We start from the raw sequence: 17,305 nt of genomic DNA on the forward strand, positions 1-17,305 counted from the left end.
CTATGGGTACAGGTGATGATTAGGTACACTACAGGCGATGGCGCGATTACAAGATGGCTTCAAGACTTTTTCTTTCTGCTCTTAGCTCGCGTCCTGAACGCTTTGGGTTTGTAATGGATTTTCCTTAGGATATCCTAATTTTGGGAGTTTTGGTTCTTTTAGCTAACATGCCCAAAGTTATCAGCTTGCCTTCTGATTTAACAAGAGAAAAATTTTCTGTTGATTTCATAAACAAACTCTGAAGGCAAGAGATATTTCTAGTCTCTTTGCTGTTTTTCTGAAAAAGTTCACAAGTTTGAAATTTGGGGCGTTACATTTCCTCTTAGTAGGTTTGTGTATTTGCACTTTATGTGCTTGTGATTTCTTGTCCATTATTGGATCTTCAAGTGTTATCACTTGTTATTTGTATTTCCACCTATTTCCTTACAGATGCTCTTAGAGAGATATACCAAGCCGAGACCTGACTTGGCATGACTAAGAGAAGTGAGGAGGTGCTTGTCGTGTCAAGACACGGTAACAATGTCAAAGCATATAAACCTTCCCAATTTTGGAAAAATAACAATAGAGGACGAACATATAACCATGGAGGAGGGAGAAGAGTTATTTGTCACTTTTTCCAAGAAGCGAGATACATTAGACCAGATTGTCTCAAGCTCAAAAGAAAGGTAGCAATCGTTGAAGAAGCACCACCCAAAAAAGGTGGTGAAGGTATCATGAAAGGAGAACTTAAGGATCCATTAAACATCTAACGGAAGCATTTCAATTATTCCTTAAGAATTTTTCCGCATCTACTTTAGGTGCCGCTGTATCTACTTTCTCGACTCCAGGTATGCTTTCTTAGATTTTTTTACTCGGGTGCCTCTTTCCGCATGACTCCTTTAGAATCCCTCTCATTTAAATGCATAAAATCCTTTTAAAACTCTTGTGTTTCTACGGCTGATGGAACTAATCTAGAAATTAAAAGTATTGGAACATTTTCAAACATTTCAAAAAAATTTACCTAAACTTAGAGTTGTTTCAAAACATAATTTAAATCTTTTATCAGTCTCTCAAATTTCGAATTATGGGTATAAAGTCTCATCAAAAAAAATGTTTGGTGCAAGATCACCAGTCAAGAAAGCTGATTGGGGAAGACAATAGGATGGAAAACCTCATATACATGGATTTTTTTCATCTTCCCAAAGAATCATTTTGCAATTTTGTCAAGGAAAAAGATATTTTTGTATGGCATCAGAGATTAGGTCATCCTAATGTATCTAAGTTATCTCTTTTTTTCCATTTTGGAAAGACGCTTGTCATAAAGATATTATATGTAACGAATGTATCCTTGAAAAAATGAAGAAAATTCTTTTTTGGTCTTAGAACTTTTATCTCTTCGAAACCTTTTGAACTTGTGCATTCGGATTTACGAGGACCTGTGCCAGTCATGTCAAAAGGAGGACTCTCTTATTATATTATATTCATTGATGATTATAGTAGGTATACTTTAATCTATTTCCTTAAACAAAAATCAAATATATTTCATGTTTCAAAGAATTTCACGAAATTATGCAAAACCAACTTCAAACCAATATTGTCATTTATAGATAATATTCAGGAGGAGAATATTTGTCTAATGATTTCAAAATTTATTTAAAAGAAAATGGGATTTCACATCAAAGATCTTGTCCAAATATAGAGAAAACATCGACAAATAATTGAAACTACGAGAACTTTGATTATCTCAAAAAATGTTTCAAAAATGTTTTGAGTTGAAGGTGCCTTAACTGTGGTATATCATATCAACCGAATGCCTTTATCCTATTTACAAAACATATCCCCAATTGAAAAATTATATCAAACTTCTCCAGATTTAAGAATCTTTGGATGAAAATGTTTTGTACTTATTGATAAAAGAGACAAGTTATCTCCCAAAGCCATTGAATTTGTGTTTTTTGGTTATGCTAATAACAAAAAAGGGTATAGATGCTACGATAAGAAAAATGACAAATTATGTTTCAAGAAATGTTAACTTTCTCAAAAATAAAAATGATTTTGACTTTGATAAGCCTAAGGATAATTTTGAGTATTACTTTTTGTTTGACTTATTGCCAAAAAAGGCCTCTGATGAAATTATGCATGATAATGATAATGATGATATGCATATTGATGACTCTGGTGTTCCCATGGAAGATACCCATAGTCGCGATATTCAAACTTATTTCAGAAGAACTCTTGATCAACCTCTACGTGCACTTGATAGATATTCAAGTAACCAAAATCTAGGAGAATCTAGTATTAGAAAATCTAGTAGATCTTCTAGACATCCTGAAAGGTTTGTGTCATATGAGACTTTTTCACCTAGATATAAAGTCTGTCTTTTTTCTATTCATTCTTTTTATGAACCCTCAACCTACAATGAGGCTAAAGAAATTCTTGAATGGATTGATGTCATGCTCTTAGAACTAGGCACCATCGAGAAAGCCAGGACATGGAAAATTCAACTGTTATCCATAGGGAAAAAGACCATAGGATGTAGGTGGTCTATAAGGTCAAAACAAAAGGGGATGGATCTTTAAAAAGATATAGGGCGGGCTAGGTTAGTAGCCAAAGGTTATTCTCGTAGCTCGTATGACTAGTGTTAGGACATTCATTACCTTAGCATCCATTAGAAAGTGACATATTTACCAACTTGATATTAAGAACTTTTTTTGAATGGTGACCTAAATGTAGTGTACATGAATCTTCCTCCCGGCCATGAGATCGAGAGAGGAAAGGTTCTTCGGTTAAGGAAAGCTTTGTATGGGCTTAAACAAGCCCTCAAAGCTTGGTATGATAGGTTTAGCAATGTTACGTTAAACTTGGGTTATAAATCTTGTTATACTGATACTGCCCTTTCTGTCAAAGATACAGGTACGGATATTATCATACTTTTATTATATGTTGACGATATGATCATCACATGGACTGACAAAAAGGAAATTGATGCAATTAAAAATATTATTAAAAAACATTTTAATATGTTTGACCTCAGCTTTCTAAGATATTTTCTAGGTATTGAAGTGGTTTATTCACCTAGAGGATATTAAATATGATCTTGATTTTGAAAATTGTTAAATTGTGTTATTAAATATTGTATTTTTGTGTGTTTGGCCATCCTCTCTCCATAATATATATATAGTTATTTCTAGTTGGATTGTTCTTTTACAGGTGCTCAAAGTATTGGTGTTATTGATGAGTCTAGAGACCTTTTGAGCCTATCAAGGAAAATCTAAAAGCCCCTTCAAGAAATTTGAAGAACATGATGATATCTTGTGTAAATGGGATTCTTTTTGTATTTGCAAACTTACAGTGAGTCACAGTAAGTTTGAGGGGGATGTTAAAATAAGTGTACCTTTGTATGTATGTATGTATGTATGTATGTATTATTATTATTATTATTATTATTATTATTATTATTATTATATATATGCGTGTATATAAATAAGTATATATATATATATTATATAGTATGTATATATATTGTTATATATAATTTATGTATGTAAACATATATTATATATATTAAGTCAAACTAGGTTGACTATTTCTAGCCATTGGAGGCTGGTCCAACGGCTGGAAGGGATTCTTCTTTTCCCTCTTCTCTCCTCTTTCTTCTATAAATGTGGGTGTGTGCATGTGTGAGGTTTGAGAGAGTGATGGATAGTTTTTAGGCTTTTGTGTGTTTGAGTGTTTTGTAGCGAGGTTGTTTGTAATTTTGTATTTATTCTTTGTATTATTTGAATTTCATTCGTAATGAAATTATTCATTTTATAAGTCTCGTGTTTCATTTTTACTTCTATGGTGAGCTTGTATACAAATACATTTTATTTTGGTTTTTGGTGTTCATTCTGGAGTGCATCGGGATCCATGCCCTTTTTGTGACACCCCCTTCCCTCTCTCTTTATTATAAATAGGGGTTGAAACCCCTTGTATTCTCAATGCTTTTCTAAGCATTTTATTAGTGAAGTTATATATTTTTTGTGTTGTGTTGGGTGTACCTATAGTGGTTATTGTGCGCATGTGTTATGCTCTTGAGATTGTTCTCACTTTGTATTATCTCTTAGTGGATTAGTGCTTGTGCACTCCTTTTGTATTTGTGTTGATCCTTATTGGGATCTCTTTTGTATTTCCACTTGTTTCATTACAATAAGACAATTAATCCAGGTGGTTTATCTAAACTACTAAACCTAGCAGAACAGATCAAATAGAGAGGGAAGTTAGTTTGGATGCAAAGCTTTTATGTAGAGAAAGTTGAAGTTGGAAGTTGGAAGTTGGAACTGATATGGGTCCAATCCATATCTAACTCACATATCACTTCCCAGATCAAAGTCCAAATCCACAAGTCTTAATAGGTCACTTGAGTGAATCCCCCAAAATTTTGGTCACATATTAGGGAAAGAAGAAACTTCAGCTTCATCAAACAATACCCGTGCAGCTTACTTGTTTGAAAATATCAGATTCTGTTTGATAGGGCGACCATTGCAAGATTGTTGAGATATTATACGACCAATCTTTCTCAGTGGAGCGGATTATAGGTTTCCTTTCTCGGGTGGCCGGCAATAATTCATAGTCGACCTACAACAATTAAACAAACTTCTCTTTTACATGACTGCTCAACATCAAATCATAATTTGAATCTAGGAGTTTCCATCAAATTTGCAAAACCTACAGTTTCTCAGGTGGCTACAAATAAAGTGATTAGAGAGAAAAGGCAACATAACTAGGTGTTGCACTCACCATTGGTACAACTGTATCTTCGTGGCCCATTTGGGTCAAAAAAGTGTATGAAAGAAGGCCAACACTCTGAGTGCAGATCCTGACATCAAGACAGAGCATATTTAAACAAACTAGCATGGACAGAAAATTCAAGGCAACCAAAGATGTGATGGTATATACTACAGAAGTATGGATAGTCACATAAAATATGCAAGAAATGAACTACGTGTAGCAGCAGAAGTATATGCAGTTTTCAGAGTATTCAGCACTTAGATACAACCAGAGATAACACATTTCACATAAAATAACTGTGGCAGAAGTGTTGCCTTTGTACCAAGACTAGGTGGCCTGTTATACACATTCCTGCGGCAGAAGATTGCAATTTTTGCCTTGCAGTTTTAGTCTAAAGTGTGATTTCTTCTTGTTTCGTTTTGCCAAGAGGTGACCCCTGATCACCCTTGTATTATTATGCAGTTTTAGTCTAAGGTGTGATTTCTTCTTGTTTCATTTTGCCTAGAGGTGACTCCTGATCACCCTTGTATTATTATGTGTAATTTAATACAAGATGTTTCTCTCTCTTAAAAAATTAATACTTGCACTGAGCAAAAATAAATCCTTCAAAACGAACAACCAGTAGCAAGTATACAAAGCACTTTCAAATGTTTGGCAGCAAAATGGTGTGTGTGTCTGTTTGAAGGAAGTGATGAACAACTTGCAATTGAATTAACAATATCAACAGTATGAAATGCAAGCTTTTACCACAAATTTCTCTGTCCATTTACACAGTACGCACATTCAAATGCCAAATAAATTACAGACAGAATGGAAGGATTTGAAGCCAATTATCAAAGTCAAACCTTTTTTTCGTGCAAGAAGAGAAAACAATAACATCAGCCCCAAGTCGCATTGTGCTTGTTTTGAAACCATTTCCATCTGAAAGGCTACAAATTAACAACTTAATGAAACAGTATGAATTATGTTAAAAAGTAATTGGTTAATGAAGTGCACAATACATACACTGTCCAATGGCAGATGACTTTTTATCTGAAAATCCCAAGCTCATGCACTGGCGTATGCATTCTGGATCCATCCCACCACCATCATCTGATTGGCAAAGAACAAATATCCAAGCATACATTTCTTGAGCTGGGAAACTCTTGCCGTTTAACCAAAGTACAAGAAAGTAACATCAGAAAACAAGAAAAGATGCCTAACACTATCACATAAACATATACCTTGAATACGTAAAGCAGGACTCCCATCCCGTATATTTACAATTTTATCAATGTTGACAGAGGTAGCTCCATTATGTATCTGCAAGCACGGCATTTAATATACATAACCCAAAACAAGAGAAACACAAGTTCACAAAAATAGGGCTCAGGAAGGATTAGTTAATTTTTGTAAAAATAGATGAAAGTCCTTGAAAAATAATGTGGATGCTGAACAAAGCATAGAAACATCTCATCAGTTTGACAAATAATGGAAGCAGCATCCGTATTGTACAAGAATTAAACATTAGAAAAGACTAGCAATCCAAGAAGTTAACATAAGATGTCAATGAAGAATCAGACACCACCTCATCCACAGCATTGTCAAGCAGCTCCGCGATGGCTGTTAGAAGACAATCAATCTGAAATGGTCAAAATAAAGAAGAATAAACTTAATTTATAACACATATCGCAGAACGGTTGATCTATATATTTACCTCCTAGGGCCCACTTATGTGATGTGGCATTTGAATGAAGAAATTTAGGATGCACACGTATGCGATTCCCACCATCTGAAAAATAAACAAATTAATAATCCATGACTATGACAAAGAATTCCACCCCAGACCCCTCTCCCTCCCCCTCCCCCTCCCCCTCCCCCTCCCCTCACTGAAAAAAAAATCTAGAGCCAGTGAAGCTTCCAAACATAAGGTAAATAATAAAGTTGCATAAAATACAAGAAATAGGCCAGTACTTGTTATTTTCATCTTAGGAGACTTTTCAACATGATAGTTCCCAGCCTTCCAGAACTGCTGACAAATTGGCTGAGAGAATTTTGTTGGTACAGAAACTATTTCATGCATATCCAACCCAACCCTTGGTTGATCTTGTGGCAAGTGGAAGTTATCTATAGCTATGTTGTTTGAAGTGCCCAGTCTGCTAACTTGTGCTTTTGCTTTCTGCTGCTTGATGGTTTCACCACTGTAAGCTTCTGAAAGCTGATCAGCATCTGGAACTGCAATAGTCTCCAATATGACTGCTTTTTCATCAACCTCTCCAATGTCCTCATCACTGCTTAAATCCACAACGTCCAGGAAGCTCATTACAAGCTGGAAAAAAAAAGTTAAGTCAAACAAATGAAATGCTTAGCATTTACCAGATATAATCACTTATTTATTGCATTACTAAACAATTAAAAGTAAATAAAAAGAATCAATCAAGTATTTTTGCATGACTCAATTTATATCTAAAGGGAGCAAAAAGATAAAGGTAAAATTGCAAACAAGTTAAACGAATGCCTTGCATTTACCTGAGATAACCACACACTACATTGCTAAACAATTGAGTAAAGAAAAAGGAAAACAGTCAAGTGATTTTGACAGGACTCGATTTATTTCCCAAGGGAATCCAGATTATGTGGGGAAAAACTTTGGAAATACATAGACACATTCGTTAGGCATACTAATAGGACTAGGAGAAAAAGAGGCATGTAGCCCTGGATCTTAAGGGCGAAAAAAAGGTGAACCACTAAGTATTCATCCATAGAACATTATGTATCTATGTCACATGGGTGTGGGTGCGGGAGTGCGGCACTTTCAAAAACCTTGGGTGCGGGGGTGCGGCAGGGCAAAAATGTATAAAAAAAAAGCTATATATATGTAAAAAAAAATGTACCCTTACTGGGTGGTTCGGGGGCTCCCCCCCCCCCCCCCCCCCCCCGACGCAGGTCCCGATGTGCGTTCAGCGGGCGGGGGTCGGGGGGGAGGCAGCGCCCCCCGAAATAATTTTTTTCTTGGGAGGGGCTCGGCCCCTCCCCTGAAATCAGAGGGAGCAAGGTGGGGGGCTTGGCCCCTCCCCTGCCGACCCAACAAGAGAGCGAGAGGGAGCGGGGGGCTCGGCCCCTCCCCTGTCGAACCAACAAGAGAGCGGGAGGGAGCAGGGGGGCTCGGCCCCTCCCCTGCCGACCCAACAAGAGAGCGAGAGGGAGCACGGAGGGAGGCTCGACCCCTCCCCTGCCGACCCAACAAGAGAGCGAGAGGGTACCTGCGACGAGGGAGAGGAGGAGGTGGCGTCGGGCTCCCCTGCGAGACGTTGGGAGGAGAGGAGGCAAGCGAGTGGAGCTGCGCGGGAGAGGAGAGGAGAGAGGATTAGGGCAAAAAAAATTTGCCCTAATCCCCTTTCGCAACCCCTTTTGATTGGGCATCAGAAAAAAAATTACGTTAAAAAATTGGACAAAAATGACCCTTGGTGCGTTGACCGCACCCAGGGTCGTGTTGACAACACCGAGTGCCGCACGCGCAGCCGCGTCGCGTCAACGCAGGTGCGGCACCTGCTTTGCCGAGTCCCTGTGACTTAGTTTTGTATGCAGTTATTTTGCAAGGATAATAATGATGCCAGCCCACAAATCATAAATTAGAACATGTGAATTTGATTAGCTACTTATGCAAGCATAACAATTGACTAATCCTAGTTGTTGATTCTACATGTTTCACTTTATGTGAATTAGAATTGTAAAGTGATTCATCTTGTCCTTTTCACTAGCGCATATGCTATAGGTGTGCAACCTTCAAATTATGTATGGGCTACAAAGAAAAATTTTACATAGATTTTATATGCAACTATTGTTAAGTTGTATCATATATATATATATATATATATAATCATTGTGATAGGTAATACCCAATAGGGGTATTTTAGTCTTTTCAATGTATAGGTTGTGCTCACTAGAGGCACTAGTGTCTTTGTATTGTTTTTCTTTATTTTTTTTTGTTTTGTAAATTCTTGTTTTTGTAATGGGCAATATTGCCATTGCCCAAATATAGCTGTTGGGATGCTCCCAACAGCTATATTGGCTCTCTTTCATGTATATATAGGGGTGCTTCCCCTTAGATGGGTATTGCTTTCTCAAGCACCCAATCTCTCAATAATATTCATTATTTTTACTTGTGATTCAAGACCATAAGTGGCTTATGTGTATGAGTTTTATATTGACTCATAAGTGGTCATTGTGTTCTTGTAAAGCTCATAAGAGGCATCTATTTGTATTTTTTGCTCTTTTATTACATGGTATCAGAGCCTTGGTGCTCTTTGATTGCTCTTTGTATTTGAAGATAGTGTGATGGACAGTGAAAATCATAGGAGAATCGGTTTGTTGCTTCGGGAAGCATGACATCAACAATCTTCATCTTTTTCTCTTCTCCCTCTTTTTTCTCTCTTTCTCTCTTCTATTATCTTTTCCTCCATGGCCGACAAGAAAGTTGTAATCGTTGTTTCCATCAAATTCGATGGGACCAACTACATGTGGGCCACCACAGTGAAAATAATATTAGTAGCAAAAAAATTGTGGCATTTGGTTGATGGTTCCACTCTGAAACCTCAACCTACTCTTACCAAAGTTGTAGTGGGAGAAGATGGAACATCGAAAGAAGAGACCCTCAAAGAAAATGAGAGATAAAGCTCTCTTGGATTACAAAAATAGTTATAAAACATGAGAAGTAGGCCATGATAAAGTGCTCTCACTCTTCATGGGAAGTATGTGTGTGGAGCCATTTGAGGACATCTTGGAATTTGAAAGAGCGAATGAGGCTTGGACTTTTATCAAGCAAACATATACCCAAAGAGATGTCGCTCACAAATTAAAATTATGTAACAAGATCGATAAATGCACACAAAGTGACAAAAGCGTGTGTGAATACTATGAATCCTTAAAAAGGCTTTGGGATCAAACGGTTAAATTAGAGCCAATTTGGGACACACCCAATGATGCTCGTCTAAGAAAGAAAAAAATCTTAGAAGAGCAATTTTTTCAATTTATACAAGGCCTAAAACCCAAATTTGAATATGTGAGGATCACTATTACTCATCATGAGAAAGATAAGCCTCCACCTCTTCACGCAATTTTGGCAGAAGTATGTATGGAAGAGACTAGGTTGAAGATCATGATCTTGTTAAAATACATTGTACATATATATATATAATTGATATACATATATTGTATAAATATATATATATATATATTAGGAATATTTTGGTCATTATATATATTGTAAAACCTATGTTTTTCAAAAAAAAAAGAGTTTAGTACATGGATCCACAGTTGGATCCATTTGGATCCAACTTATGGATCCACATTGCCAGTGAGGCGTAAATCCAACACTCGGTTGGATCCCGGGTCTCGGACCCGAGCCACGGCCCGTGTAACGAAACAGTTAAAAAAAATATTTTTCGGACCCGGGCCTGACTCGGACCTGGTCCAGACTCGGACCCGACCCGGACCCGATAACCCCTTTAGGGTTATAACACCCGACGCAGGGGAGAGTTTTATTTTAAAAACCTTCTCCCCCACGCCGCTCTCCCCCTTCCTCCCTCTGCTGAAAAGGGAAACCCCTTTGGGGTTTCTCGATATGTCGCCCTTCCTATGCCCTTTAAAGCGAGACGCAGGGGCGAGGGGCCTCTCACTCGAAAGGCCCTCTCGCATGTGCCTTCTCTCTCGTTTCCCTCTTCCTCTCCCTCTCGATTGTGCTCTCTCATCCCCCTCTCTGCTGCATCGTCGACGTCGCCCCCTCCCTCGTGTTCTAATCAACGTCGGCCGACGCCACCACCGCCGTCGCCGCCATCGCCGACGACCTCGCAGGTAAGCAGCTACCACTCTCTCTCTCTCCACCTCTGTCTGCTTCCCCCTCCCTGTGTCGCTGAGTGGTATCCCATGTGGTAAGCAGGGGCCTGCATCATGCTGGAGGACCGGGATCGAACCCCTTTGCCATATGGAGGCCACTATTGTTCTGGCAGGGGTTTTACCCCGGCCCCTCCGCGGCAGACAGGGGTTCGTCCCCTGTCTCAGTCGTCGTGCCTCTTCCTTTCGCTCTGGTAGCTCGGTCGACGACCCCGAGCACGCCAGTCACCTCACTTTCTCCTCCCTGTGTTCGGCAGACACCCCAACGACCCCCGCTTGAGTTGTTCCTCATCGTCGGCATCCCTGGGCTTCCTCTCCAAAGCGTGGATTTCTGAGGTACGGGTTTCCTCTTTTAAAAATAGATGAGAAATTGAACACCGGTTCGATTTTATGCTTTTTTTTTATGGAATCCATGGAACACCGGTTCGACAGTCTAGAGGTTAGATTTGAAGATTTTGACTCTGTAGAGCTTATCGATATGCTTTGATGTTTGGGTTTGGCGTAGCTGGTGTCGTTTTTGTCTAAGAAGCATGCTGGTATAGTTTTCTTGGGGTTGTCATTAATTTTGGTGAAGTTTTATCAAGAATCATGATAGATGGTAAGGGGTGGTAACTTGATTTCTCGTGGTCCTTGACTTTGGGTATGTGGAGTATCGATTTGAGTCCCTTGTTTGAACCTTTTGTGTTGATTGCTTGTATTGGCTAGGTGGGTTTGGTTGTATGCTAGGCCCAGCCGACTTGGTCGGTTGGGTTACATCTCTATCCAAAAAAAAAGGTATTTTTAATAATCAAAATCTCTTTTGGTATTGTTCGATCCTGACAGCACACAGGCCCGGACTGGGGCCTGTGCATGGGCTGTCAGGCCCAGTAGACAGGGTCGGCTGGGCTGTTATGGCCGGCCGGCCTGGGGTTGACCAAACCCGACCCAGCTGACCAAGGTCAACTGGGCCTGTTTAGAACCTCAGTCGACTGGGTCGACTGGGTGTAGTCTTCAAAAAAAAACATCTACTTATTTGAATTCTGGTAGATGTGGTGGTTCCTTACTCAGGTATTCTGAGACTGATTCTTTCTGCTTTACCTCTATCTCAGATTTAATATGTGAAACTTATTTGCTCCTTTATAGGATTTAGCAAGTTATTTGCATGTATGTATGTATGTGCTTGACAACAAACATTAGGTTGATAATAGACCTATCTAATCCACACTGATTATTCACAAGAAAAATTTTCTACTTTTGATTTTAGTTTGCCTTTATAAAGCTATGAAAAAAACTGCAAATTGTTTTATCAGGTTATAATCCTTGGGAAAGGAAAAATTGGTATTATTTGGTTTTAGTCGTGAGAGGTAGTGTGCCTAGTTATGGATGCTATTGAGAAGAGATGTTTTGTAAGTGTTTGGGTCCATGAAAATATTTAATTATATGAAATTGAGTGAAAGAAGAGTACGCAACATCAGGAAGGTAGAATTTCATTTTAAGTAGCCTGGATAGCTACCTTTTAAGCAAGCTCATGCTTGCTGATATTGCATTGTAGATTGGTGTAATTTCTTGGTGATAAATTTCTATTATTCACTTCTTATCTTTGGTGTTTTCTCTAAGTGACTTGAATTTGATTTACAGTATATAAATAAGTTTAGATTATCGATCAATGGAAAAATCTATTTAGCAATCAAATGTTATCAGTGTTTCCTCTGTTTGGACCGAACAGAAAAATTTGTTTTGTTTCCTGTCATCAATGTTGCAAAATTGGTCATTGGTTACATGTCTTGAATGAATGTTGTGTATGGGCTGACTTGGCTAGCCCGGCCTGGCAGGCGGTCTGGCTCGGGGCTGACCAAACCCGACCCAGCTGACTAAGGTCGGCTGGGCCTGATTTGGAACCCCAGCCGATTGGGTCGGCTGGGTGCAAATCTCTTTAAAAAAAAAGAAAAGAAAATATTAAGGGCGTTGAATTCTTGTGTTGCTTACAAAAAACAAATCTTGTATTTTGTATTGCCTTTGCATATCTCCAGATTTTTGCCATTGTGAAGGTTTCAGCCATGTGCATGCTAGAACAGATTTTTCACATGCTTGTGATTAACTATTGATGCGTGACCAATGTCCAAATGTAATGTCAACTATATGAGAATTCTGTGTGTAAAATCTGAAATTTTAGATTTATGTTGCATATGTATTAGTTGCACAAGGGGGCATATGTTTAAAGAGATCCATGAATGTAAAATTGCGTGTGACATAAGTATGATGGACTTAATCTAATGAATGAAGTTCTTCTTATGTTTTAGTTTGATTTTAGCATGATGGATATGAATGCATGTCTGTTAACATGTTATTGCAAAGTTTGTTTTGGTACAGGTGCATACATGACATGAATGCAGCCCTGAAATTAAATTTCTAGATGCAGGTTATGTTCATGTGTGTGAATGTTAACACATGTTATGAATGAAAAGTTTCATGTGCCTACATTTATGGGACATGTTTATTTATCATGCATTTATGGATTGGTTTCAAGTGTATGTGCATACATGAAATCGATGTGTTTAGCATGTACAATCCTGCATAAATGTTCTCATGTACTTATGAATCATGAATGAATGCATGTGTGTTAAGTGATTACATGAAAGCAATTTCACATCAATGGTGAACACATGCATATGACTGTGGTATCTCATGCACATTGTTGAATTGGTATGAATGAATTTGTATTTGGAATCATGTTGGTATCATTGCATAAATTGCATATTATTATGATTTTTGCATACGACGCATCGATGTTCGAAATGAATTATCATGGGTCTGGTGGGTCTCGAGCTTTGGTTTGTTCTTCCTTTATGTATTTTAAATGCATCACAAAAATCACATTCATTTTGATTGCATTATATTGCACTGTTCTATGGGTCTCCACGGGCGAGAGTCCTATGATAGTTCTCGCAGGGGTAGATGCGAGCTTTTGCCTTTACTTTTGCATGTTGATTTGCAAAACTCAATAATTGACTGTTAATAAAAAGATAATGAATAAAAGCAATGTAATATACGTTCTGAGATCTCTCATCGGAAGAATGAGAATCTTAGATATTCGGTTTTGAGAGACCACAAGGATACAAAAAAATACTCTGTGTGCACTAATGTTTACCCCTGAACCCGATATTGAGATTTTTTCTCCTTGTCACGGTTTTATGAAGAGTCTGTCACTTTACCTGGGGGTGGTGTGTTCGACACAGCTGTTGTTTTGGTATACCAAGAAAGTGACACTTGTGGCCGTAGAGTGTCCCTAGTGGCCCCAATATTAGATATGGAGGTCTAATGTTCCAAAGGTGATTCGGTCGAGAGCTAAGTTTGGAACCCAATAATAAAATACAAATTGTGTGTTAAGCTACCTTAGGAACCTAACTTGACCTCGGAAAAGTTGTACTCGCTTGGTGTATCTGCAGGTAATGGTAATTAAAAAGAGGAACTCAAATTGTATGCATTTAATAGGGCATACATGGAAAAGAACTCCGCCTGTTAGTTATACACTGTCGGTCACAAGCCCAAATAAAGGAGGAGGGTTGCGGTAGGCCTGTGACAGCCAGCATAAAAGCTTAGTCATACCCTATGATTATGAACCAATATGAGAATTTCGTTGGGGCGTTCCCTACTGAGCGACGCGCTGTACTCTATAGGCCCGGAGGCAGTGATAAATGGGCAAGGGTTGCTAGGTCGTCGCCCGGAAGCGACGCGTCACACCAGCGCCCGGGTGTGGTGTCAAATAGGCAAGGGTTCCCTCACTTTGTTGGACGGGTGGGGGTAAAGAAGTTAGTCCAAGACCATAAAATTAGGTTAGCCACTTGGAACATAGGATCTTTAACTGGTAAGTTGGTAGAGTTAGTAGATGTTATGTGTAGGAGAAAGATTGATATTTTATGTATGCAAGAGACCAAATGGGTAGGTGAGAAAGCAAAAGTGATAGAACCTTTGGGATATAAGATTTGGTATACAGGAATAAATAGGAATAGGAATGGAGTGGGCATTGTTATGAGTCGTGTGTTTATAGATAATGTAGTTGAGGTCCGTAGGAAGGGTGATAGGATTTTACTTATTAAATTAGTATTAGGTTCGGATATTATTAATATTATTAGTGTTTATGCACCTCAAGTACGTTTAGATGATTCCCATTAAGCATCAATTTTGGGAAGAATTAGATGGAGTAGTACAAGGGATATCCTATGGAGAAAAGCTTTTCATCGGCGGTGACCTTAATGGGCATGTAGGCATTAGTAGGGATGGATTTGAGAGTATCCATGAAGGCTATGGCATTGGAGAAATAAACGAAAGTGGAGAAAGGATTTTAGATTTTGGTTTGTCCTGTGATATGATCTTAGCAAACACTTGGTTTAGGAAGAGGGAGTCTCACCTAGTAACATTTAAAAGTGGGGTTAATACGAGTCAGATAGATTTTTTCTGACTTAGAAAGAGAGATAGGGGTTGTTGCATCGATTGTAAGGTTATATCGGGAGAAAGTGTAGCTACACAACATAGAGTCTTAATTTTAGATCTTAGAATTAGACAATGTCGCAAAAGGGATAGACATAGGATAGATCATAGAATTAAGTGGTGGGCACTGAAAGGAGCTAAACAAGGAATGTTTGTAGAGCAGGTAGTTAAGGAAGCTAATTGGTGTCTCGAGGAGGATTCAGAATCAATGTGGAATAAGATAGCGGGTGGCATGAGAAAGGTGGCTAAGGAGGTATTGGGTGAGTCTAAAGGCGGTGCAGCGCTAGGTAAGGATACATCGTGGTGGAACGAGGATGTCAAATTAGCTATTAAGGTTAAAAGAGAGTGTTATAGAAATCTAAGTAAGAGTCGTGATAATGAGAATTTGGAGAAGTATATGATAGCAAAGAAGGAAGCTAAAAAAGTAGTTCGGAATGCGAGGGATAAGGTATATAAGCAGGTTTATAACAAGTTGGATACCAAAGAGGGCGAGAAGGATATTTATAGGCATGCAAAGATGAGAGATAGGAAATCGAGGGATCTGGGTATGGTTAGATGTATCAAAGATGAAATGTAAAGGGTTTTAGTCAAAGATGAGGAGATTTAAGGAGAGATGGAAAGATTATTTTGATAAGCTATTTAATGAAAGTCATGCTCAAGATCTTGGAGACTTCTCCATTCCTTTTCATGAGATGAATCGTGACTTCATGTGCAAGATTCAAAAGAAAGAAATTGCAGAGGCTTTGAAGAAAATGAAATCAAGAAGGGCAGTTGGCCTAGATGGTATACCTATCGAGGCTTGCAAATGCTTGGGAGAGAAAGGTTTAGAATGGTTGACAAATCTTTTTAACAAGATTTGGCGGACAAATAAGATGCCTAATGAGTGGAGGAAGAGTACTTTGGTGCATCTATATAAGAATAAGGGTGATATACAAGATTGCACAAACTATCGTGGTATAAAACTCATGAGTCATACTATGAAACTTTGGGAGAGGGTGATTGAGTCTAGGTTGAGAAAGATTGTCATGATATCGGAGAATCAATTTGGTTTTATGCCTGGAAGATCAACTATGAAAGCTATACATCTTCTTAGACAACTTATTGAGAGAAATAGAGAGATGAACAAAAATTTGCATATGGTTTTTATTGATTTGGAGAAGGCTTACAATAGAGTACCTAGGGACATTCTCTGGTGGACAATGATGAAGAAAGGTGTGTCTCTCAAGTACATTAGTATAATTAAGGATATGTATGAAGGAGTAGTAACCAATGTCCGCACTTGTGGATGGGTGACAACCAATTTTCCTATAACGGTTGGGTTACATCAAGGATCTGCTTTAAGCCCTTTCCTATTTGCTATAGTGATGGATGAGCGTACGAGATCAATTCAAGAAAATGTGTCGTGGTGTATGTTGTTTGCTGATGATATTGTTTTGATTGATGAGTCTAGAGTTGGGGTTAATGCTAAGTTAGAATTATAGAGACAGACATTAGAAGCAAGAGGTTTTAAGTTGAGTAAGAGTAAGACAGAATACATGGAATGTCGGTTTAGTAAGCAACGAAGTAGTGATGGGAGTGTAGTGAAGCTTGGTGAGCAAGAAATATCGGTGGATGATTGTTTCAAATATTTGGGATCTATCATTCAAAAGTATGGAGAAATTGATGGAGATGTAAATCATAGGATAAAGGTTGGGTGGATGAAATAGAAAAGTGCAACTGGAGTGTTGTGCGATCGTAGAATGCCATTGCGGTTGAAGGGAAAGTTTTATAGGACGACTATTAGGCCCGCTTTACTATATGGTACGGAATGTTGGGCTACCAAGAGACATCATATTCAAAAAATAAGTGTAGCTGAGATGTGTATGCTGAGATGGATGTGTGGAAATACAATAAAAGATAAGATTCGGAACGAGAAGATACGTAAGAAAGTAGGCATTGCACCCATTGAAAATAAGATGAAAGAGAATCGTTTACGGTGGTTTGGACATATTCGGCGAAGGCCTAATGATGCTCCAGTTAGAAGGATGGAGAAATGGGAAAATATATTAGTTAAAAGAGGTCGGGGTAGGCCTAGAAAGACATGGATGGAGGTGATAGGAAAGGATATGAAGGCTTTGAACCTCACCGAGGACATGGCATTGGATAGAAATGATTGGAGGAGAAGGATTCATACGGAAGACCCAGAATGATTTTCTTTTTTGGTTCATATCGCCGACCC

General features: G+C 38.5%; 1 protein-coding gene across 2 annotated transcripts in view; it reads right to left on the reverse strand.

Moving 5' to 3' along the window:
• The window catches only part of LOC149833711 (protein MICRORCHIDIA 6-like), a 114,756-nt gene that overhangs the window by 65,983 nt on the left and 31,468 nt on the right, over nt 1–17,305 (reverse strand). For both annotated transcript variants that reach the window (XM_090010966.1, XM_090010965.1), the window contains exons 3-10: nt 6,703–7,057; nt 6,446–6,520; nt 6,317–6,351; nt 5,973–6,051; nt 5,755–5,841; nt 5,595–5,670; nt 4,759–4,837; nt 4,462–4,596 (exon numbers count right to left, since the gene is read on the reverse strand). In XM_090010966.1, the coding sequence (XP_089867092.1) occupies nt 4,462–4,596; nt 4,759–4,837; nt 5,595–5,670; nt 5,755–5,841; nt 5,973–6,051; nt 6,317–6,351; nt 6,446–6,520; nt 6,703–7,051 (915 nt within the window). In that variant the 5' untranslated portion in view covers nt 7,052–7,057. The remainder of the gene's footprint in view (nt 1–4,461; nt 4,597–4,758; nt 4,838–5,594; nt 5,671–5,754; nt 5,842–5,972; nt 6,052–6,316; nt 6,352–6,445; nt 6,521–6,702; nt 7,058–17,305) is intronic.

Source organism: Nuphar pumila, chromosome 6, assembly GCF_984573655.1.
Source record: "Nuphar pumila chromosome 6, dmNupPumi1.hap1.1, whole genome shotgun sequence".
NCBI classification, from domain to species: domain Eukaryota; kingdom Viridiplantae; phylum Streptophyta; class Magnoliopsida; order Nymphaeales; family Nymphaeaceae; genus Nuphar; species Nuphar pumila.